Raw genomic sequence first — 25,803 nt, 5'->3', positions numbered from 1 at the left:
CATCGACCTAGTGGTGTAAATAGTTATCAAAAGTACCAGGATTATAATTTTTTACGCCAGACGCGCGTTTCGTCTACATAAGACTCATCAGTGACGCTCAGATCAAAATAGTTAAAAAGCCAAAACAAATACAAAGTTGAGGAGCATTGAGGACCCAAAATTCCAAAAAGTTGTGCCAAATACGGCTAAGGTAATCTACTCCTGGGGTAAGAAAATCCTTAGTTTTTCGAAAAATTCAAAGTTTTGTAAACAGAAAATTTATAAAAATGACCATATAATTGATATTCATGTCAACACCGAAGTGCTGACTACTAGGTTGGTGATACCCTCGGGGACGAAACATCCACCAGCAGTGGCATCGACCTAGTGGTGTAAATAGTTATCAAAAGTACCAGGATTATAATTTTTTACGCCAGACGCGCGTTTCGTCTACATAAGACTCATCAGTGACGCTCAGATCAAAATAGTTAAAAAGCCAAAACAAATACAAAGTTGAGGAGCATTGAGGACCCAAAATTCCAAAAAGTTGTGCCAAATACGGCTAAGGTAATCTACTCCTGGGGTAAGAAAATCCTTAGTTTTTCGAAAAATTCAAAGTTTTGTAAACAGAAAATTTATAAAAATGACCATATAATTGATATTCATGTCAACACCGAAGTGCTGACTATTAGGTTGGTGATACCCTCGGGGACGAAACGTCCACCAGCAGTGGCATCGACCTAGTGGTGTAAATAGTTATCAAAAGTACCAGGATTATAATTTTTTACGCCAGACGCGCGTTTCGTCTACATAAGACTCATCAGTGACGCTCAGATCAAAATAGTTAAAAAGCCAAAACAAATACAAAGTTGAGGAGCATTGAGGACCCAAAATTCCAAAAAGTTGTGCCAAATACGGCTAAGGTAATGTACTCCTGGGGTAAGAAAATCCTTAGTTTTTCGAAAAATTCAAAGTTTTGTAAACAGAAAATTTATAAAAATGACCATATAATTGATATTCATGTCAACACCGAAGTGCTGACTACTAGGGTTCAAACATTTAAATAGATATAACTCAACTGTTTTAGTTGTCTCATTGGCAATCATACCACATCTTCTTTTTTATATTAACTGTTTAAAATTTCTATTCGTGATATTTTTCGTGTCATGTTCTTTGTTTTTCAACCCGGAACAGAATATGAAATGTTGAAGACCCTAGGGTAACCTGTATTTTTTTTTAGTTAATTGTTCATTGGTCTTCTAAAGCTATTCATACATTTAAAATGCAACCACATCTCCTTTATTTTATATGAAGGGCCCACAAAACATGTCAAAAGTGTGTATGTTTTTTTAGCTTCTCTCATGGGACACCTTTTTTGTCGTTTTTTATGTGTTGCGTCTGAATATGAATTATAACCCTCAATAGTGAATGAACAGGTTGAACAAATCCTTCCGAAGAAACAGAATAAGAAGACATATAAGAACAACACAATACTTTTCAATATTCAAGTTTATAAAGAAAACTCTGTATCTGATCGGAATACGGTGAGGTTGGCTTTAAATTATAAGTTATAGTGTGGATTACGCAAATGTGTGTAGTTGATCGGGTTTTTTTCGTACATTTCCTGTTAAACAAAAGTTTCGTTGTTTTCCTTTTATAATAGATGTGTTTACCTTAGTTTTAGTTTGTAACCCGGATTAGTTTTCTCTCAATAGATTTATGACTTTTGATCAGCGTTAACTACTGTTGCCCTTATTTGACACAATTAAGACAAAGTCGATCTTTAAAACTTAACTATCTTTACTTAAACAAACTGACAAGCGTTTAATTCACAAAACAACTCGTGCATTTCTGCGACGAAAACAAAATCACGCGCAATTTTGTGTTTTTAGTGCAGTCGCGCATATCAATAGCGAATACGTTTTTATCACAATTAGTCCACACTGAAACTCACATTAGCAACGAGTACACATCAAAGAAATAAATATACAAATTACAAATAATAGGATTTGATCGTGTAACAAAATGTATGCCCACTTAATAAAAATAGTCTAAAATAAATAGAACATTACCTTTGATTTCTCACCAGACCAATAGTCTTTATATTTATGAACTGTCGCATGTTCTTCACAATAATATTTTTCCCCATCATGTACTTGATCAAATTCAAGGAATCCTGTGTCAAAGGAGAAACTGGTAGTCTCACACTTCCATTTTTTCTCGAAAAATACCGTTTTCAACTTGTATCGCGTGTTGACAATTCTGTTGATTTCTCTTTCGACAATTTTCAAAACAGTTTGATTAACCTCTGTATCTACTTCATCCCATTGCCATACTTGAAGCTGAATCATATGATTACTCTTTGCTAATACAAATTTTTTATAGCCAGTATTGTCAATATTAAATACACAACAATCCTTGAAGAGACCTATCTCGCCCTTCGCCACTGCTGGAGGATATACTCGTAGACAAGAGACAATCAGATTGCTGATTAGATATGGCGGTAAAAAACTAAAGACAAAACACAAACATGTAGATTTGCTAGCATTTGGAACATTAAACATTACATCAATATCCTTCAATTTTAATGTTTGAAGCATGCATGGAACGTAAAAACTATGCTTCCTTTGTACATTTCCACTTTCCGTCAATAGCAATGGATAGCTGATAATGTCAAACTTTTTCATTACTTCCAGTATATGCTCTTTATGAATTCTCATGTCTGCTGATTGTCTCTTGAATATTTCTTCCAATAGCTTAGGATCCATTTTTCCTGTTTGTTTGAAGTTGTCCCACTGTAAGTGTGGTAATTCAAGTTGAAACTGCTGGGCTGTAACAATGCACGTAAAGGCATTTGCTAACCATTGTGGGTCAAGAATGATGTGTGACGGAATGTCTTCAAAAAATATCACGTTACCACTTTCATGTTGATACCTGAGAAAGAGATGAAGCTCCTTGTCATCAGTTATCGGAAGTGGCATTTTCTCACCTAGTTCTTTTACTCTTTCAAAAGAAATTATTTGATTTCCGATCGTAAGTTCAGAATTGATGGCTTTTTCCATCTGAATAAATTTAACAGGGTATTCTCGATTCCAATTTGCGCTACTCTTTGCTGTGGCAAATATATCATTCTTCAATTTTCCAAAAGCATGCTCTTCGTCCTCTGTGTTGGATATCATGTGAATTGATCTCAAGTGAAGCTTGGAATCTTTAAATATTTTATCAGTGTAGGATTCGAGACTTTTTCTGCATTGTTCTTCGTCCTTTTGCCAAAAAAAACAGAGTTATTGTATTATTTCATTATCATTTAAATTAAACAGTCTTAGATACATGATTTTTTATGAGAAGTTTTTGGTTGTCGGTTACTATTACTATTCTCATATCTGTACTTTTTCATGTCTTTTTTCTAGAGGGGATGTTTGAATACTCTGGCTATCGTTACTTGTTATGATATAAGTTGGGCTGTTAGTTTTTCGCATTGAATTGTTTCACATGTTTCCAATCGGGATGTTTTAAAGCCGGCTATATGGCAAGGGTTCACATCATCATCTGTTTACCCCCCCCCCCCTCCTTCCCCCAGGGCATCTGAGAATAATCCCCGTTTTTCAGAGAAGAACGTGTTGCTCAGTTTTAATTTTCCTATAAACATTGTGTTCTGTTTACTGTTGGGTTTTTAATGACTTTTTAATCACTACTTATTGAAATAAGCAGACACAAACACATGCTAAGAGAAAAACAGTCTATATAATAATTGTAAAAATCAAATTGATGGTGAACGTAAATCCTTTCTGTCTAGTGACTTGAATAATCATAATTTTGACAATAAGGAAATGTTGATAAACCTGTCAATACCAAAGGAAACTATAATCGTGACATCCGTAAACAATGTCTTTAGAATTAGGCAATGTTAGAGTATAAACTAAAACTACTTAATTAAATACAAAGTTGATACATTTTTTTTCATATTAAATGTCAAATCATTTGCAGGAATAGTTTTCCGAATCAGGTGTCAATTCAAAGGCAATAGAAACTTTCGAGTTAAAATGAAATATTTGGAGCACAGTTCTCTACTGTAAAGATTTTGAAAAGTAATATCGAGTGATTGAAACGTCTGCGGACTCTACTAAATAACAGAAAACCATTCATTCAAATATGCTTAGACTATGACACATCGAACTTTAGATATGATTCCTATGGTCATGACCCCAACATCGTTCAAGACCGACAGGTTATAAACTTTCTGAAAAAGCACCAAAATATCGTCCACGGTCGAAAATAAATTGAGAACAGTGTCCTCAGGTTATTAAAGATGCTCTTTAATCCTATTTTGAAAAATGTTGTAAACGGGAAAAAATCTGACAAAAAGTCACTTGATTTAAATAAATGCTCATTTTACTTATATGTTGAAACCGTATACTATAACGTCATATGTTTCTCAGACCGCTTATTACGTCTTGATACTACATCCAATAGATGTGAACTGATTGATACTGTAGTCGAGGAGAAAATGATCTTTTCAATAGTTGTAGCTGGCTTTGAACTGTCTTTCAGTAGCTGAAGATCAGTGCTTAGAGAGTTTTGTTGTTATGCTGATGGTTTGTGTTTCATACCGATCATTAGGGAGGGTTGCGTGTTCACAAACATGCTTAACCCCACAACATTCTCAATGTATCTATGTGTCTGTCTGACGTCAGTAGCCTGTAATTCGGTGGTTGTCGTTGATTTATTCATGTCTGTCAATTTTTTATTTAATAAATTGTATCGCTATAAATAAGGTCATTTGTTTTTCCGTTTGCATGTTTCAAATTTTTCATTTCGCGGACTAAACGGTGTGTATTCTTCTCGTTGTTTTACGGTTACCTACAGTGTAGTGAGGTCGATATATATGAGAAATGTCTTCGATGATAAATGAACATAGCTTATATTTTAATAGTTTTCTTTTATCAAAGAAAACCCCAGTACTTCTAGCATCATCTCATTCACACTTTACTCAAAAAATGACCATGAGATATAAAATCAGGCGTTGTCAGTTTGTTTTAGATTTACGAGTTTGACTGTCCCTTTGGTATCTTTCGTCCCTCTTTTAGAAAGAATAATCACATCTTTAAAAACAAAAACGACAATCAGTATTGAAGAGAATGACCGTCAGGACATAAAAAGATATACTGTACCAAGTCAGGAATATGACAGTTGTTATCCATTCGTTTGGTGTGTTTGGACTTTTGATTTTGCCTTTTGATTTTGGATTTTGCCTTTTGATTTTGGATTTTCCTTTTTGAATTTTCCTCGGAGTTCAGTATTTTTGTGTTTTTACTTTTTGTTATCAATATGACATCGATACATATTCGTACATTAAAATGAAATAGATATTTTACAATCTAGACTGAAACAATCTCCCTAGTTTCTATTTAAACTGCGCTCTAACGTAACATTGAATCAGCGATTCATAAACAACCCGTTAGACGTGTAAGACGTCGTGCCAAACTTGGTCTAATCGTACCTTATAGATCCGAAACATTGATGAAGTATTTACAATGTCCATAGTCTAGACTTAACTAGAATACCGTTCTTTTACGAACACAGGTAAACATAATCTATATATTTTCAAAGCGAAAATTCAGTCGTCAAGTTTTTATAAACAGAGACTAAATTAACATGTCTACTCCATACTCTTTGATATGAATACCTGAAATTTGTCCTTGTGTGTACCAATTGCAATAACTGGTGGATCTAGAAGGATGTGAGCTCCTTCGAGTAATACAGCTTCAGTTTTGTCATTTATGCTTCCATAACAATGTATCGTATCCATCCAGAAATTGAATGTGTCTGTGATTAAAACAAATAATATTTTAATATTTCGATGGATGACTGCACTTGAAATGTGTATTAAGAATATAATTCCTTCATTAAAAAAATATATATATATACTGGTTTATCCTGCAGACCGTTATAATATTGCAAGTAAAAATATAACTATTTCAATCAGTGTTTAAAAAGAGGCGAATCAACATTCATCCGTCAAAAAGCAAGAGATAACGATCGGGCAGATAAAAAAAAAACAAAGAATAATTATAGACAAATAAAAGTAAGAGATAACGATCGGGCAGATAAAAAAAAAAAAAAATAGACAAACAAAAGTAAGCGATAACGATCGGGCAGATACAAAAAAAACAAAGAATAGACAAACAAAAGTAAGCGATAACGATCGGGCAGATACAAAAAAAAACCAAAGAATAGACAAACAAAAGTAAGCGATAACAATCGGGCAGATTAAAAAAAACAAAGAATAGACAAACAAAAGTAAGCGATAACGATCGGGCAGAACCAAAAATAAAAACAAAGAATAGACAAACAAAAGTAAGCGATAACGATCGGGCAGATAAAAAAAACCAAAGAATAGACAAACGAAAGTAAGCAATAACGATCTGGCAGATAAAAAAACCAAAGAATAGACAAACGAAAGTAAGTGATAACGATTGGGCAGATAAAAAACCCAAAGAATAGACACGGAAAAGTCAACGATAACGATCGGGCAGATAAAAAACCCAAAGAATAGACAAACGAAAGAAAGCGATAACGATCAGGCAGATATAAAACCCAAAGAATAGACAAAAAAAAGTAAGCGATAACGATCGGGCAGATAAAACACCCAAAAATAGACAAACAAAAGTAAGCGATAACGATCGGGCAGATAAAAAACCCAAAGAATAGACAAACAAAAGTAAGCGATAACGATCGGGCAGATAAAAAAAAACCAAAGAATAGACAAACAAAAGTATGCACAACATTATATGATCACAATCGAGAGAACAAAATGAACCTTGCATAAATCAGGGGTGAATCGAGAAGCTCAAGAAGGGTACGCAGATCCTATATCACATTCAGCACACGTCTTGTTGCTTATGGTAAGTAGAAATTCGGCGATAAGTCTCACTTGTAGGTCAGAGTCGACGTGACTAGAACGATATTGTGGTAACTACAAATGGAACATGCCTGTGGTAATCAGTGGTAATAAATCCAACTGTGTGATGGAGTCCGTGAATTTTCTTTGTACAGAAAGCATAACGCTATACATTAATAAAATGCAAAGCGGGGCGCAGCTTGATACGAGCGAAAAAGTCGAACCCTAAACAGTTGGGGCAAAAATTGACACTTCATTCAAGCTTGATACAGCTCTGAATTTGGATTCTGATTAAATATTTGACACATATATATAAAGCTTTCTGAAAATTTATTTTTACAAAATTATAAAAAAAAATACCATGAAGTTCTGCATAGTTAGATTCAAAATATAAAAACACCATTGAATTCAATTTTTGTTAAAATAAAAAAAATAAAAAATTTTGACCCAAAGGACCTAAATGTGCATCAATTTAAACACGGGGCCAAAAATCCAAAATCTAAGAATACGGTTACATTCAGCATAATAAAGAAGCCACAGTTTTCTATACTTTGAATTAAATCCAATTGAATGTGGTGTGGAAATGAACAATTGATATCTTTGTATTGGAAAAGTTTTGTTTTTGTTCCCTTTTCCCTAATCAGTTAACGCCATTGACTAAAAAAATCTATCACAAACTTCATTTTTTTATGAAACCTTGTGGTAACATTTAATCAAGATCCAATCACTATTACGTAAGCTATTGTTTGGGAATCAAATATCTTCGGACGACGACGACGGTGACGCTGACAACGCAAGATATTTGCGGTTGTATAACAAAGGATGTTTGTATGAGATCAGAAGAAAACATTATTTGTGGTGATATATCTTTTTCAGCACTATATAAAATGGGTTAGCTACAAGTATATTACACGATTTTATGTGTTAAACAGATGGGAAAGAAACCAAAGGAACATTTATAATCATCAGACGAAAATAAGCTGACAAAGGAATGGCAAAGAACGCTAAAGACTTAAAGGACAATCAAAAGTATTCAAAACACAGCGTAGAAAACTTAAGACTGAGCAACAGGAAACTCAACCAAAAAACGGTGGTGATTTCATACACTGAGGAAATATTCTACTCTACATGTGTACCCGTCGTGTTCCTCGTGTATTTAAAAACCTGGTGATAAGTGTAATTCGGTAGGTTACATACGAGACAAAAGAAGACAGGATCCGTAGTCATCTTTGAAACAGATATTCTATGACGTTAAACCAACTATTGATGGCGTCTGTAAATTTTTTTGAAGAGAGAATTTCAACTACACCTCTTTGACACTTGTTGTTTTTGTGAGCAGCAACCTTCTTATAAGGACATCATGATGGGAAATACCAATCCTATGATATTGTATCAATTTGAAGATATATACTTCATGGGAAGGCGCTGATTGAATGTTGGTACATAGACAAAGAAAGAAAGAACAATTGGGAAGCTGAAGTCATCTCTTTTGTCACGAACTTTTGTTTTCATCCGATCATCATCGTCAATTTCTAGATGCAAGTCGAGATAGTAAATGGCTATATTAAATGAAACACGAAAAGTAGTGTCGTTTAGAGTGAAATAATAAAAATCATTTAATTAAAAAAAAGCCACGTTTTAAATTTTCTGTTAAATGTTTAATTTCATTGTTTTTATATGAACATCGAGAAAAATTCGTATCTACTTTAAATATAATTATATCTTTAAGTTTGATAATGAAGCACAATTGACTTTACAAACCGTAAGATACTGTGTCCTCTATGTCATGTAAATTTGCTACGACAAGAAAAATTGCTTCTGGATTCAAAAACATTTGATGTGTGTTGTAATACTCAATGTCACCAGCAAAATCCCACACTGTTAAAGTCGCATAGCCGTCTTCGTCTTGTAGGTCTACAGCAGATCCGAGTATGCTAAACAGCTCATGCTCATCCTTTGCCAGTTTAGAAAATGGCGATTCTGTAATCTCCGGATAAGCAAACTGATAATTTATTTTGGGTGTAGGTTCTTCGTCATGTTCAATATTTTTGGTGATTGTGCCTTTATTATCATCTGTTGATATTTTATCTGATGAAGATGTCTTCAATATGTCATGCGTTGATTTTTCTTTATCTTGATGCAACTCTTTTACAATTGACTGCAATATTCTATTGTTGATACTTGCTTCTTTCACTAATCTTGTATCTACATAAAAAAATTATTAAAAGTGTTCATAGTATAAGAGAAATTTATGAGAGTTATGATTAAAATTCACCAATTTCATGGATAGATATGTTTGTTATACACTAAAAAATAATACATAAAACCACTTCCAGCACTTTCGCAAAAAATAAACACACACATACACACACTCATATGTTAAGGCAACAGGTCATTATCAAGAAATGATTAATTTAACAAAAATACCGAACTATGAGGAAAATTCAAAACGGAAAGTCCGTATTCAAATGGCAAAATCAAAAGCTCAAACACATCAAACGAATAATGGTATCTGCATTTAAAAAATATACAAATCAATAATATTTTATTTTCATATAAAATCTTCACAGTAACAACTATCGCAGTAATTAAAATAATGAAATTACAGTAGAAATAAAGTATTTGCGAAAGGGTTAAATTGCCAAAAGGTTTATACAACACTCAATCCAGACATCCATCTGATTAGACATTTTCATTTAGTTTTTTTGCGCTGATTGTATTGCATTCTTGAGAACAATTTTTAATAATACATAGAAGATCATATAAACATGAAATGCATACACTAAAATTAAGAATAAATCCTAATTATAAGCTTTTTAAGTCTCACATGGTTACAAAAGAGCACACTGGAACACAGGACAATTATGAAAAGAAATATAATTTTTACATATAATAAAACGGATGCAAGAATAAGTTTACATACGCATAGTCATTGTTGCGAGAGAAAATAATTGCGATAATGTGATAGAGATCATTAGCCTTCCGACATAACATCCAGCATGCCTATCTTTAATTCCATTAATTAAATATTGAATATTCAAATTAGGCCTGAGACTAACGGTTCAAAGTAGGGCCTAGCAAAAATGCGTTTCCAAGAATTGAAAAAATAAACCAGTCAAAACATAAAAACATCATACACATTATTAACTTAAAACAGACATTGAAAATTATGTTTACTATGTTTAACTTTTTCCATGATAAATTTGCAGTATATAAAACATGTAAAACGAGAGTGAGAAAAAATCGCATATTACCAAACACTTTATTCCATTCTAAGTTACTTAGATTTATTCGACATCTCCGCCGATGAATTTCTATACCATTCGTGCTTTTTACGCTTTGTAATTCCTCCCCGAATAATCTCCATACTAAAGAAGTTTTTCCCACCCCCTTTTTTCCAACAATTATTAAATTTATATCCCGTCTTCGTTCTGAACCCGTTTCAAGAGCGTTCAGATAAATGTCAATCGACTCTTGGTCCATCTTTTTTATCTGTTCTGGTATTTTGCTGTCTGAAATGTAAATAAGATAAATGTTCATCTTAAAACGTCATTAGTAAGTGGTAATACTCGTGTACCGATTTATACATATTAGGTCTGAGACATACGGTTCATACTAAGGCCTTCTCAATCTCAATCAATTTATGAAATTCGAACAGCGGTATACTACTGTTGCCTTTGTGATTTGCTTTTGTCTTTTGTGTAATACACTTAGGTTGCGAATTCCCCCCCCCAAAAAAATAAAAAAATAAAATATTTTAAATTTTCTTTTTACTTTCTGAAAGCTGTAATAAGAAAAATGTCCCCCCTCCACAATTTCTTTTTACCTCCCCCCCCCCTAAATTTTGTTACACCTTCCCTTCCCCTCCCCTTTTTCCACAAAATACATCATAATTAGTTGTCAAAAGTACCAGGATTATAATTTAGTACGCCAGACGCGTGTTTTGTATACATAAGACTCATCCGTGACGCTCATATCAAAATAAAATAAAAGTCTTAAAATATAAAATGATACATAATCATGTCTAAAAATATTATATCAGCAATTTTATTAGGATCTTCTAAAAAATAAATTGACAGCTAATCACCTCAAGAGAATACAAAATTTCTTTGTACATAATTTTGAGGCAATGAAAGATAGTAGTCCGGCGGCTATAATAGATATATAGGAAGATGTGGTGTGAGTGCCAATGAGACAACTCTCCATCCAAATAACAATTTAAAAATTAAACCATTATAGGTTAAAGTACGGCCTTCAACACGGAGCCTTGGCTCACACCGAACAACAAGCTATAAAGGGCCCCAAAATTACTAGTGTAAAACCATTCAAACGGGAAAACCGACGGTCTAATCTATATAAACAAAACGAGAAACGAGAAACACGTATATATTACATAAACAAACGACAACTACTGTACACCAGATTCCTGACTTAGGACAGGTGCAAACATTTGCAGCGGGATTAAACGTTTTAATGGATCCAAACCTTCTCCCTTTTTCTGAAACAATAGCATAACATCACAATGTTCAGAGAAAAACATACGATAAAATATCAAATGGCAGACTTAACTCAATCAAAAAACGTATGATTACACAATGAACGAATAAATTTGATCTGCGATATCTGAATACAAATGCAGTTAATTAAATATTAGAGACAAACATTCATGACCAAAAGGCTAACAAACAAATTCAAACACACTGAGAAATATTTAACCAATCAATGTTCACTTTAGAAAAAAACCGTTTTTTTATAATCTTGAAGTTTATTCAAATGTTGTAAGAATAAGTGAAAAATTGAAGATATTACAAATAATCAAAGCTGGTGTACAGACAAGATCCATATAAATCAAAAATGACAAAAAAGCATTATAAACAGTATCAACAGGTCGAATTAACAAGAAAATACGATTTGAGAGTACTCGCAGTTACTGACAGCTAGTTAAAAGCCAAAACCAATTAATAGTAAAAAATCATGCATCAGAGACTAAAATCGACTAAAACACATCACAGGGATTTAGTATTTTAACGTCATTAATAGTCAAAGAAGACATGACTTGTGCAATGCCAAACGAAATAGACGAAATGTGCACATGTTGCTACAAGCATGAGCTTTACTAAACCTTCCTCAACTATTTTTCACTTATTTCAGATAGGGAGGCATTTGAAAAACATTTTTCACTTCCGGTAAAATTCAAAATGGCAGACTTTATACTTAAATCAGCTCAATATCGAAGGCTAGTATTTGAAAAGGTGTTATTATCATGCTACTATCATAATATTTGGTACAAATCTTTGTTATGTATTTCCTTTGGGTATATGATATAGATTAGATGTCTTCAAAAACCCTACTTCCGGTAAAATGGCAGACATTGTATTAAAATAAGGGTGCTATAAACAGTTTCGTATAAACTACAGGTTATTCCCTAACTAAAAATAGACATGGAGGGAAGTCCCTTTTTATCAACACAATTGGTGAAAAAGCAGCATGTTTGTTTTGTATTTGGTTGTAAAAATATGTTAGTTAACTTCAATTAAAGCAGGTTGAATGATTAAAATAATAGATGAAATATACATGTTTAAAGGGGAGACAACACTGTAAACAGTCTGGTTTTTTGGCAGTGAAGATTGAAAACTTATTTGCAGCCACTGTAGCTTTCTTTGGAGCAGGCGAACGTACCCTGAATCATGAATTTTTTGAAAGACCACGTAAAAATTATGAAATTGATACAATTTTGATGAATGAAAAATGTGCAGGTATCATATTCAGGGGTGTACACATGACCTGATTTCAGGTTTTTTAAGCTTAAATAAGGCAATGTTTTTCCCAGTTTCTCTGGATAAAACTTTTTTATACTTTTATACACTATTTTTTTTATTCCATTATAAACTAGAGAACATTCTGATTCCAGTGATATCTAGATTTATACAAGTATCTTGATTAATCAGTCCACCACTAAGGGTCACTTAAAATATGACGTCATAGAAAAAACTGTTGATTGCACCCTTAAAGGGACAAATATAAAATAAAGTGATGTTTAAGCATAGAAATGTGTTAGCAAATGGAGTAAGATAATTCTGAAAAATATTTTACGGCATGTATACATTAATTTAAAAGCATCAGTTTTGTATATTTAATGCAACTATTACAGATTTGTACATAGCAACCATATATAAGAAAACCAGACTGTGCGAATATTGAAGTTTTTTTCATTTTTTGCGACGTCATGATTTTCTATTCAATCCCTCATATATTTGGAACAATCCGCAGCCTTATCTTTTAATACGCTTTTAGATTTGGATCCATGACTTCTTTTAGTTATATTTTTCTTTGAACTTACTTTTAGTAACTGCGGGTACTTTCAGAAATGTGCTTTGTGTCTTGATTTTTGTTAGATGTTTTTGAGCTTTGTATCGAACAGATGAGTTAAGTCCTTTTACTTTTAATTTTATAGTTTCTTTGTATGTTGTGCTCTTACATTTGTACACCAATATCCTAGGTTAGGGAATGATTCAGCTCTCGCAAACATGTTAAATCCAGTCTTATGTCAAATGTGCCTGTTCCGAGTTGGTAGCTTGTGATTTGGTGTTTATTGATTTCTGTTTCTTATATTTGATTTTCATTCATAATTTTGTACAACGAGTAGGCGCCTACTATCATGTTTCACCCTACCACATTATGTCTGTACCTGTCAGGGCTGTCATTCAGTAGTGGTATTAGTTAGTTGTGGTATATCATATCAGTTTTCGATAATTGTTTTGTTCATACAAATGGTTGATAGTTTTTTGTTTAATTTGTATACGTTTGTGTGGGGCCTTTGATAGCTTGCCGGCGGATGTTTTTTCTCATTGTTGAAGGCAATTTATTTGCCTACATCTACGTCATTTGATTTCTGGCAGAGAGTTGAAAATCATACCACAACAACGTATTTTTATATTTAAATTAATGAATCGTGTACAGGAAGACAATATTTTATGTTGAAATACAAATGTACGAGCAGAAAACCATAGTCATGTATCTATATTTCTCTAATTCTATGGAAATTTATCCCTTTTCGAACCCATTGTATAAAAAAATATAATCAACGTGTGGTTGCCGGTGATCTCAGACGATCATTGGATGATTTTAAGGGTCATGACCTTTTAAGCTAACATGAATGAATCAAAATATGCTATAACAGGTGTTAATGAAATTGACAACTTCGTGCAATGTGAAAGGTACTCGAAGGGGATTTTCGGTTCGCAAAAAAAGAAAATGTATTTTTAATCATTAGAGAAACAGATTCTTACATAGTTACTCGTGAATTATCGGATTTATCCAATCTCGATAGTTAAATTATCAATTTTAAAATTGATAATTTAACTATCTCGATTGGATAAATCCGATAATTCACTGGTACCAATGTAAGAACCTATATATATTTCAAATGAATAATATGCTTTTTCATTTAACTTATAGCGTATGTACAAATATTATGAAAAAGAGGGTTCCTACTAAAATATAGAAGGGCAAGATTTAAAACCTACAAAAATACAATAAAGACGTAGAAGAGACGGGAAAAAAAAAAATATGTATATTGACAGAGTCTTCATATAAATTTCAACTTCTTTCAGTCAAAATTGACCTCATATGAATGTAGCTATCTTATTTTGGGTCAAATCATCATAAAGCTCTGCATATTTTATGATCTTTAACATCATCGGTTTTCAATTGTTTTCAAGCGTTGAAGGTATATGGAGACAATCGTATCGGACACCGTTACTTAATAAAGGGTTATTTTTCATTACATTCCAGTTCCCTAAAAAAATCTGTGCTTCCCTTTAAAGTTTTACAAAAACAAGATTTGCATACCTTCATCCTCTTGTTTATTTACTAAATCTAGTTTCATCTCTATATCATATTCATAATATGGACTAAAACTTGGTGCTTGTGTTACTTCCTGCAATGATCCTATAAAGAGTAAAAAATTATTCAATTGGAAAATATTTCAGCTTATTTTTCACGTCGGATTAGTTGTGATACAAGGGTAAACCATTGGGTTGACTGGTTCGATCTACTAAAACTTATTTTTATACAGGTAAAAAAGATTATAAACATATTGTTTTTACGTATGATAGGAAATCAAACAGACCTAGAAAAATCAAAAAGCACAAGTTTGTAACTCCTTATATCTATGTTTATTTAAGAAGGTCACCTCGATGGTAAATTAAATTTCGTCTAGATTTAAATACACAAGAAATAGGCATACAAACTATCGAGTTGATGCATCGTGATTTGATAATTTAGATTTTTTTTATTTGGATATACTTTTTAGTTTAGTATATTATAAGTCGAATAGGAGAATTTGAGTCAAATCGGTGATCAATGCCCGTTTAAATGAAACTGTTAATCTGTCAAACCGCAAAAAAATCAGTTTCTGCGATACCCTTTCCATATCACACTGAATTTAACACGTTGCTGAAATTAAAATTAAATATTACTATTTTTGGTTTTATGATGGTTAAAATGTCCTAGATAATATTACATTTACTGGCATGGCTAATTGCTACAGGTATCTGATAAATTTTTCTTTTATATGTACAAACAAATGTTTATCCAGGTTTTTTGGCCAATTTCGTAGTCGTTACTGAATTCTAGCTTTTACGTTATTGCCCTACTTGCATTAACGCGTGGCTAGGTAAACTCGATTAGTGACAATAAAATCTACGTTTTACGAGGGCTAAGCTTAAAATACAATACAGTTTATTTCCTAAGTCTAAAATGTACTAAGGGAAACAACCTATGTTTAAAGTGTATAATAACTGATGAAAATCAAATCGTGTGAGTTTTGAATTTCTTCCTTTTTAATAATAAATTAAGAAAACAAATGATCGGTACTATACCTTGACATTCTGCTTTTTTTTCTATAGCTTCGACATACGTTTCCTGACTGAGACGATTAGATTGTACATTTTGTATTCTGCTTTCGAAACCGTTTTTAGGTGATCCAATTCTTTCGTCCATACGCTTGGCTATTTCAATACTCTCTTTGAAAAATAATTTTCTTTCACTTTCTGTTAACCTAGCACGGGGGCGATGAATGATATCACTGTGGTGCCTTTTCATTCTTTCGATATCATCTCCTTCACTTTGGTCCTCAGGTTGTGGTCGTGGTCCCCATCCTTTACTTGGGGGTGGTAACAGATTAAAATATCTTATTACTTTATAAAGGCATGCGAGATCTAGATCAGTGTAGCCATCACTGTCCAACTTTAAAATCATTCTTCTCTCTGCAGGTGTTAATTGTTTCATGAATGTTTGATTTACCTCGTGTTGTATTTGCCTTAAAACAATCTTTGGAGGAAATATGTTATTAATCATTTCTCTCATTATCTGCGGATAAATATCTAGCACCACAATTGAAGCAGATTCGTGTCCTTTAAAATCGTCACCTGACACTGCACTAGCCATGGCAGCTAACCTAAAATACAAAAAACGAATTCATGACCTATTAATCATTATAACAACTACGACATATTAAAAAAATTATAGGATTTCTGCAAAAAGACAGACGGTATATCTATTAATCATTTGTTAACGCCAATCTGCTATGATGAAAACCCCTTTTTAGCATTCTGCAAATGATGCTAATGGGGACTTGTTTTCATTTGATCAGTCTGATTAAAGCCCTACTATGACAACCATATTTTTTTAAAAGACATAATGAAGATAGAATATGGTGACATAGTTTTACTTTTATGAATCTTCAAAACGGGACATTTCATTGGACACATAAGATAGGACAGTTCTTATTCTTTCTCATATAACTTGTAAAACTAGCATGTCCTGTCAACTTAACAAAATGTTACCAACTTCAGAAAAAATGTATATTGTACCTGTAAATTACTGAACATTTTGAGATATAAAACTATTATTGCATTTGAACATAGTACAGATGATCAACCAAATTAATGATGATATTTTCAATATTAATGCAGTTTATATCACTTTTACCCACATCTCCCTTTTATCCTGTTTATCGTGTTTATTTAAACACAATACATGTGTATCCCTTTTATTCGAATATTTAAAGTTATAAACCCGTCGATTATGGTAATTTCTTACCTTTGACTTTTTTTTATGTCGACAAATCTCAGGTTTTAACTCTTAACAAGTTAAACTGTTTTGAGCATGTTGGTTTTCGTAAAAAAAACATTTCAAATTACTCTGTTTATCCTCTGAGCCTTTGAATTTCATCATACCTACAGAAAAAAATATCATAGCCGGTTCGCTTAAAATTTTTACACATTAGTCTAGTTCTTATTTCATTTTTTTTATGAAAAGGGGGATACCTTAATTTTAGTTTCAAAATTTTCAAACAACATTACTGTTAGACCCCAGTTTGTTTCCAAGATGTAAAACAATTTGAGATGTGGAAAGTAAAATCACAATAATACCGAACGCCGAGAAAAATTCAAACGGAAAGTCTCTTATGAAAAGGGAAAGAAAAAGCTCAAACACTTCATACGAATGGATAACAACTGTCATATTCCTGACGTGGTACAGGCATTTTCAATAATTCCGTATTAATAATGCAATATAAATATAATACAACTGTACAGTAAGAGAAGAGACAAAAGGCACATTCAAACTCACAAGTCGAATATAAACTGACCACGCCATGACAAAAAAACCTTTAAACAGACAAACAATAGTACACAAAACAAAACTAAAGAATGAGCAACAAGAATTCTACCAAAAACTTGGGGGTATATCATGTGCTCCGGAAGGGTTAGTAAGTCCTGCTCCACATGTTGCACCAGTCATGTTGCTCATGTTAGTACAAATCGGGTAATAAGGCTAATTGGGTAGGTAACATTACGGAAAAGATAACGGGATTGTAGTTACGACATTTGGAACATATCCACTATCATCTGTGAAACTGTTATTCCATAATGATCAACCAACTCGTGGTGTCGTGCGTAACATTTACGAAGGAATGATTTCGACTTTACTACTTGGAACATTTGGCTTAATAGCTACCTTGTGAGCAGCAACCCTCGCATTCAAAGCATGATAGGAAATACAAACCCTAGAATATCGTATCAACTGGTTGATATATTCTTAGTATGCAGGCGCTGATTAAATGTTGCTATACAGAAATGGAAAGTTCACATTTGGGAAGCTGAAATTATCTCTGTAAGTGTTAATTTTGTGTTCAACCGACCCACATTGTCAATTTCTAGATGATAGTCAAGATATGCAGACTTAACTGTATATGTCGTATCCTTTATTTCAAGTTCGATGTGATAGAGGGGTCAAACATAATCATCATCTATGTAGCGGAAAGTAAAGTTAAAGGATACTGCTTACTTCATTTATGTTATCCTTAGAAGTTCCCGTTGGAAGTCAGAATCATACGAACCAAGGAACAGGTCGGCACAGTTGGTTCCCATAGGAATACCGAGTGTTTGTTGAAAAAAATGTCCTCCAAATAAAAAATCTGTTGTCATTCAAGAAATCAATCATCTTGATAATGACTGTTTCAGAGAATTTTTGTTTGAATAAGAGTGATAATTTATAAAGTTAGATTTATCCCGCCCTAAGACAATATAAACTTGCATCTACGTTGGTCGTTCTTCTTTACGAAACAAAGCAGAACCAACACTTTTATATCGGATATGTTCCTTACGTCGTAACTACAATCCCCTTCCCTTTCATGAATTTGACCTACCGAATTAGACTATTTACCGGATTTGTAATCACATAAGCAACACGACGGGTGCCGCATGTGGAGCAGGATCTGCTTACCCTTCCGGAGCACCTGAGATCACCCCTAGTTTTTGGTGGGGTTCGTGTTGTTTATTCTTTAGTTTTCTATGTTGTGTCATGTGTACTATTGTTTTTCTGTTTGTCTTTTTCATTTTTAGCTATGGCGTTGTCAGTTTGTTTTAGATTTACGAGTTTGACTGTCTCTTTGGTATCTTTCGTCCCTCTTTTAATGTGTCTTTGTAAGACTTGTGTTAAGTGGAGAAAAGGCAAATGTTTTAATACTTATCCAAGATGAAAGGGTCTAAGGCTGTATGTACTAAAGACAATATTTGGAATTTTTCAGTATCCACATCTGATTCACGCCACCCCACGAATAGGTTCACAATATCATTGAAACCGAGCTTTGACTGCCTATAAAATTGATTTTAATACATTTGTAATTAAGAAAAGGTTGCATAGAGCACTTGAAGATCCGGTATGTTACCGTTGTTTGTAAGGACACTTATATACTTCACTGATTTAACATCCTGTTTTGATCTTTGACTGAAATTCCAAAGAAAAATAGAACAAACATGATTATCCAAGATTTCCTCTTGAAAAAGTGTTGTGGCCCTGGGGGTTTATGAGTTTTCAAGTTAATTGTCAATATCTAATCCATTGATCAAGCAGTTTATGTTATGTGATTTACACACCAAAAAATCGCATCTATGAAAAGTATATATTCTGCTGATACATTTATATGACTTAATAATTTTGCAGAAATGGGCAAAATAGTTTGGTTCTTTTGAACCTAAGAAATCCAGATGTTCCGAAAGCTCACATTTTTCAGGTTATTATTGGAAAATTATACTCAAACAAAAGATTCGGTGCCAAAAAAATCAGCCAACAGGAATTTTAGTAGCGGTCATTTTCTTTTAACAACTTAAAAGTACAGTTAAGGTGATTGCTTCAGTTTTTAGATTAAGGTATTTATTACAAAAATTTAAACAAAAGCTAGTGAACTAAGTATGTATATTTTTTCTCTCTCTCTTACTATCTGAATTGAAAATCTAATAAAAAAAACACATCATCAGGAGATATAGACGTGGTGGTAATCATGAGACTCATAATACTCTAGACAAGACTGAATAAATAAAGCTGTAAAGCAAAGACACAATCATTTTAATGTCCATATAAATAATCTAACTTGATTTGCATATATTGAAGCGTTTCAGCTTGGGGAATCTATTAAAATTGAAATTCATCTATAAAGGCTGGCCCCATGACTAAATTTCATTTACAATGATTCAGTAATGAATATTCATATTGTAAATGATATTTTGTTGAATAAACGAAACCGAAAGTAAAAAAAAAAAAACTTACTTATTTCAGGTCCATATCAATCACCTTACATGATTTGAAGCCTTCTACCTTGAAGGAATCTATGAAAATCAAAAACACCTCAAGCATAAGTCATGATAAAATATCTAAGAAAATCTTGACTATGAGTAATATCGAAACCGAAAGTAGCAAAACCAATTATGTGATGACCCATACCCATCGTCTTACATCATGTTCATTGCGTTGTATTTGAACATCTCTTTTTTTCAATGCATCATTTCCTATGCTTTATACTATATGAAACCAGGCGCATATATTTTAAATACAAATCTTTGAAAACATGTTGATGTTGATCTTTGTATTCTCTGGTCTATCATCGATTTTCCCCAAAATATAACGACATAACAACAACAAAATGTACAACCACCCTCAAAAGCACTCAAATACATACCAAAAAACACTGAAATGTTACATTATGTGTTATTCCTTGGAGCCATTCTTTTTTACACACAAACCATTTATCGGTACTCGATTTAAAGGTCAATTCAAGATCAATAACTGTTTATTTAAAAACCTATAACCACGTTTATTTATAGGCTAAATAATATGTGTTTGGGGTATTTTCTTGATAAAGAAATTAAACAGACTGAACTGTATCACAAGCCCAGTAGTCAACATTTAAGTGTTGACATGAATATCAATTATATGGTCATTTTTATAAATTTACTTTTTTTTCAAAAGTATGAATTATTCGAAATACTAAGGATTTACTTATCCAAGGCATAGCTAACCTAAGCCTTTTTTCAGCAAACTTTTTGGAATTTTGAGTCATCAATGCTCCTCAAATTTGTACTTGTTTGGCTTTGTAATTATTTTGATCATTGCGTCACTCACGAGTCTTATGTAGACGAATTGCGCGTCAGGCGTATAAAATTATAAACATTGTACCTTTGATAACAATTAGGTGAATGTTTTACATGGTAAATAAAATCTATACACATAGTGGACATTTTATTTTTTTCAGTATACCAGCCAACATAATTTTTAGTAGCAGTCCTTTTCCTTTAACAACTTAAAAGTACAGTTAAAGTGTTTAATTTTTTTCAGATTTTAAACTAAGGTATTTACAACAGCTTTAGAAATTTTAGAACAAAAGCTAGTAAACTAAGTATGTATATTTTTCTCTCATCCTAACTGAATTGGAGATGAATAAAAATTGAAATCGAAAAAAAACATCAGGAGATACAGACGTGATGGCAATAATGATACTCATGACAATCTGGACTGAATAAATAAAGATGTAAAGAAACATAACAATCATTGTATGTACATATCAACAATCTTACTTGAATTGAAGCATTTCAGCTTGGGGAATCTATAAATATCGAAATTCATCTATAAAGGTAGACTCCATGATTAAATATCATTTACAATAATTAAGTAATTAATATTCACATTGTAAATAATATTTTGTTGAATAAACGAATTCGAAATGAAAAAACAAACAAACAATTATTTAAGATCCATACCAATCACCTTACATGATTTGAATTCTTCTACCCTTGGAGGAATCTTTAACGATCAAAATCGAAAACAGCTTAAGGTTCATGTAGACCCTTTGGCTAAAATTTGCTCTGAGTACAGACAAACCTGAGCATTTGTGAATAAAAAGGTTCACGCCAAAATCCAGTTAAGTTATGAATTTTTTAAATCATGCAATGCATTTGAATTCTATTTGTCTAAGGCATGCTGTGCTTTAAAACTTGTCCAGATGCACAGATTTGTCAGTATTCAGGATACAGTAAGAGGTGAAAATACGGCAACTTTATGCATAGGGTCCACATGAACCTTACGCATACGCCATGCATATCGGAGTGCATCTTGACAATGAGAAATATTGAAACCGAAAGTAGCAAAACCAATTATGTGATGACCCATACCCATCGTCTTACATCATGTTCATTGCGTTGTATTTGAACATCTCTTTTTTCAATGTATCATTTCCTATGCTTTATACTATCTGAAACCAGGCGCATATATTTTAAATACAAATCTTTGCAAAACATGTTGATGTTGATCTTTGTATTCTCTGGTCTATCATCGATTTTCCCCAAAATATAACGACATAACAACAACAAAATGTACAACCACCCTCAAAAGCACTCAAATACATACCAAAAAACACTGAAATGTTACATTATGTGTTATTCCTTGGAGCCATTCTTTTTTACACACAAACCATTTATCGGTACTCGATTTAAAGGTCAATTCAAGATCAATAACTGTTTATTTAAAAACCTATAACCACGTTTATTTATAGGCTAAATAATATGTGTTTGGGGTATTTTCTTGATAAAGAAATTAAACAGACTGAACTGTATCACAAGCCCAGTAGTCAACATTTAAGTGTTGACATGAATATCAATTATATGGTCATTTTTATAAATTTACTTTTTTTTCAAAAGTATGAATTATTCGAAATACTAAGGATTTACTTATCCAAGGCATAGCTAACCTAAGCCTTTTTTCAGCAAACTTTTTGGAATTTTGAGTCATCAATGCTCTTCAAATTTGTACTTGTTTGGCTTTGTAATTATTTTGATCATTGCGTCACTCACGAGTCTTATGTAGACGAATTGCGCGTCAGGCGTATAAAATTATAAACATTGTACCTTTGATAACAATTAGGTGAATGTTTTACATGGTAAATAAAATCTATACACATAGTGGACATTTTATTTTTTTCAGTATACCAGCCAACATAATTTTTAGTAGCAGTCCTTTTCCTTTAACAACTTAAAAGTACAGTTAAAGTGTTTAATTTTTTTCAGATTTTAAACTAAGGTATTTACAACAGCTTTAGAAATTTTAGAACAAAAGCTAGTAAACTAAGTATGTATATTTTTCTCTCATCCTAACTGAATTGGAGATGAATAAAAATTGAAATCGAAAAAAAAACATCAGGAGATACAGACGTGATGGCAATAATGATACTCATGACAATCTGGACTGAATAAATAAAGATGTAAAGAAACATAACAATCATTGTATGTACATATCAACAATCTTACTTGAATTGGAGCATTTCAGCTTGGGGAATCTATAAATATCGAAATTCATCTATAAAGGTAGACTCCATGATTAAATATCATTTACAATAATTAAGTAATTAATATTCACATTGTAAATAATATTTTGTTGAATAAACGAATTCGAAATGAAAAAACAAACAAACAATTATTTAAGATCCATACCAATCACCTTACATGATTTGAATTCTTCTACCCTTGGAGGAATCTTTAACGATCAAAATCGAAAACAGCTTAAGGTTCATGTAGACCCTTTGGCTAAAATTTGCTCTGAGTACAGACAAACCTGAGCATTTGTGAATAAAAAGGTTCACGCCAAAATCCAGTTAAGTTATGAATTTTTTAAATCATGCAATGCATTTGAATTCTATTTGTCTAAGGCATGCTGTGCTTTAAAACTTGTCCAGATGCACAGATTTGTCAGTATTCAGGGTACAGTAAGAGGTGAAAATACGGCAACTTTATGCATAGGGTCCACATGAACCTTACGCATACGCCATGCATATCGGAGTGCATCTTGACAATGAGAAATATTGAAACCGAAAGTAGCAAAACCAATTATGTGATGACCCATACCCATCGTCTTACATCATGTTCATTGCGTTGTATTTGAACATCTCTTTTTTCAATGTATCATTTCCTATGCTTTATACTATCTGAAACCAGGCGCATATATTTTAAATACAAATCTTTGCAAAACATGTTGATGTTGATCTTTGTATTCTCTGGTCTATCATCGATTTTCCCCAAAATATAACGACATAACAACAACAAAATGTACAACCACCCTCAAAAGCACTCAAATACATACCAAAAAACACTGAAATGTTACATTATGTGTTATTCCTTGGAGCCATTCTTTTTTACACACAAACCATTTATCGGTACTCGATTTAAAGGTCAATTCAAGATCAATAACTGTTTATTTAAAAACCTAAAACAACGTTTATTTATATACTAGATAATGTGTTTTTGAGGATTTCCTTGATAAATTAAAGAAATTAAACAGACTGAACGTTATCACAAGCTCAGTAGTCAACACTTAAGTGGTGACATCAAATATCAATTACATTTTTATAAATTTACTTTTTTTTACAAAAGTATGAATTATTCGAAATACTAACGATTTTTTTATCCCATGCATAGATAACCTTAGCCGTTTTCAGCAAACTTTTTGACATTTTGGTTCATCAATGCTCTTCAAATTTGTACTTGTTTGGCTTTGTAATTATTTTGATCATAGCGTCACTGACGATTCTTATGTAGATTAATTGCCCGTCTGGCGTATTAAATTATAAGCATGGTACCTTTGATAACTATTATGTAAATGCTTTATACATGGTAAATAAAATCTATACACATAGTAGATTTTTTTTTTTTCAGTTTACCAGATTTTGGCATTGTTTACTGTGTTGGATACACATTACACAAGAGGACATTGACCATAATTAATGCTTTTTTGTTAATATATTCTCCTATATTGAGATTATCAAGCACACATATCTGCATTAGGAATTCCAAAATGCAGTTTTCCCCATTTAGTTTACTTATTTACAACATCAGTCATGTTTGTTGGTGATTTAAACCCCTGGATATAATTTCGTTCTCGGATTTCCAAAGAAATACACTTTTATAACATTGCACTAAGCAGTTTCAGAGAACTTATTTTTACAAAGTTCCAGACAAGACGTTTTTGGCACAACTTTTTTTATCTTTTGGTCCTCGATGCTGTTCGACTTCGTGCTTGTTTCGGCTTTCAAACTTTTGTATCTGGACGTCACTATTAGATCTTGTGTGGACAAAATGCACTTCTGGCGTATTAAAATTTTTAACTTGTTGCCTTTTGTTGGCTGTTGTTCGTGCGTTTCTTTGTCAATTGTGTTCTCCAATTTATTTATATTGTAGTCCTGTGGTGTTGAGTTGTCATTTTAATGTTATATTTCACATGGCTATAAAAGGGGAGGTTTGGCATGCCACAAAACCAGGTTCAACCCACCATTGTTTCCTTTAAAAATGTCCTGTACCAAGTCAGGAATATGGCCATTGTTATATTATAGTTAGTTTCTGTGTGTGTTACAATTTAACGTTGCGTCGTTTATGTCGTTTGTTTTCTCTTATTTTTTAGTGTAAATTGACATTGCGATAAGACGTGTCACGGTACTTGTGTATCCCAAATTCATGTATTTGGTTTTGATGTTATATTTGTTATTCTCGTGGGATTTTGTCTGAAGCTTGGTCCGTTTCTGTGTGTGTTACACTGTAGTGTTGTTGTTCTCCTCTTATATTAATGTGCTCCCCTCAGTTTTAGTTTGTTACCCCGATTTTGATTTTTGTCCATGGATTTATGAGTTTGAACAGCAGTAAACTACTGTTGCCTTTATTTATACAGACGGGGGATAAGATCGCACACCATGAAATATCATCCCATACATCAAATATGATTACCTATTGCTTATAGTATCTAATAAATTGACAAAATCAAATAAACTTGAAGAATGAACATGAGATAAAGGTGAAGTGAACCATGACAGAAAGACATGTACACCTGACAATAATTCTATACACTAAATAGAATGTTCATATTACATAATATGATAATAGTACGTGAGAAACAGACCAAACCATATGATTACATTGACTAAATAACCATGCAAATGATGTCAAGGTCAGATGAGACCGCAATTTATTCCACCAAATACAGTTGGCCTGACTGCTTATAGTGTCAGACAACGTAAACTTAATCTGAATCACTGATCTTGTCGA

The 25,803-nt window shown here is 32.6% G+C and overlaps 1 protein-coding gene across 1 annotated transcript in view; it reads right to left on the bottom strand.

The window, feature by feature from the left end:
• The window catches only part of LOC134692596 (uncharacterized), a 112,648-nt gene extending 92,560 nt beyond the window's left edge, over positions 1-20,088 (bottom strand). Inside the window, exons 1-8 of the mRNA XM_063553053.1 lie at positions 19,994-20,088; positions 16,985-17,121; positions 15,763-16,340; positions 14,732-14,830; positions 10,135-10,392; positions 8,642-9,085; positions 5,666-5,805; positions 2,052-3,242 (exon numbers count right to left, since the gene is read on the bottom strand). Coding sequence (XP_063409123.1) covers positions 2,052-3,242; positions 5,666-5,805; positions 8,642-9,085; positions 10,135-10,392; positions 14,732-14,830; positions 15,763-16,330 — 2,700 coding nt within the window. The 5' untranslated portion in view covers positions 16,331-16,340; positions 16,985-17,121; positions 19,994-20,088. The remainder of the gene's footprint in view (positions 1-2,051; positions 3,243-5,665; positions 5,806-8,641; positions 9,086-10,134; positions 10,393-14,731; positions 14,831-15,762; positions 16,341-16,984; positions 17,122-19,993) is intronic.
• Positions 20,089-25,803: the final 5,715 nt, after the last annotated feature.

Source organism: Mytilus trossulus, chromosome 12, assembly GCF_036588685.1.
Source record: "Mytilus trossulus isolate FHL-02 chromosome 12, PNRI_Mtr1.1.1.hap1, whole genome shotgun sequence".
In the NCBI taxonomy this organism is placed as follows: domain Eukaryota; kingdom Metazoa; phylum Mollusca; class Bivalvia; order Mytilida; family Mytilidae; genus Mytilus; species Mytilus trossulus.
This window is presented reverse-complemented; position numbering and strand designations above follow the sequence as displayed.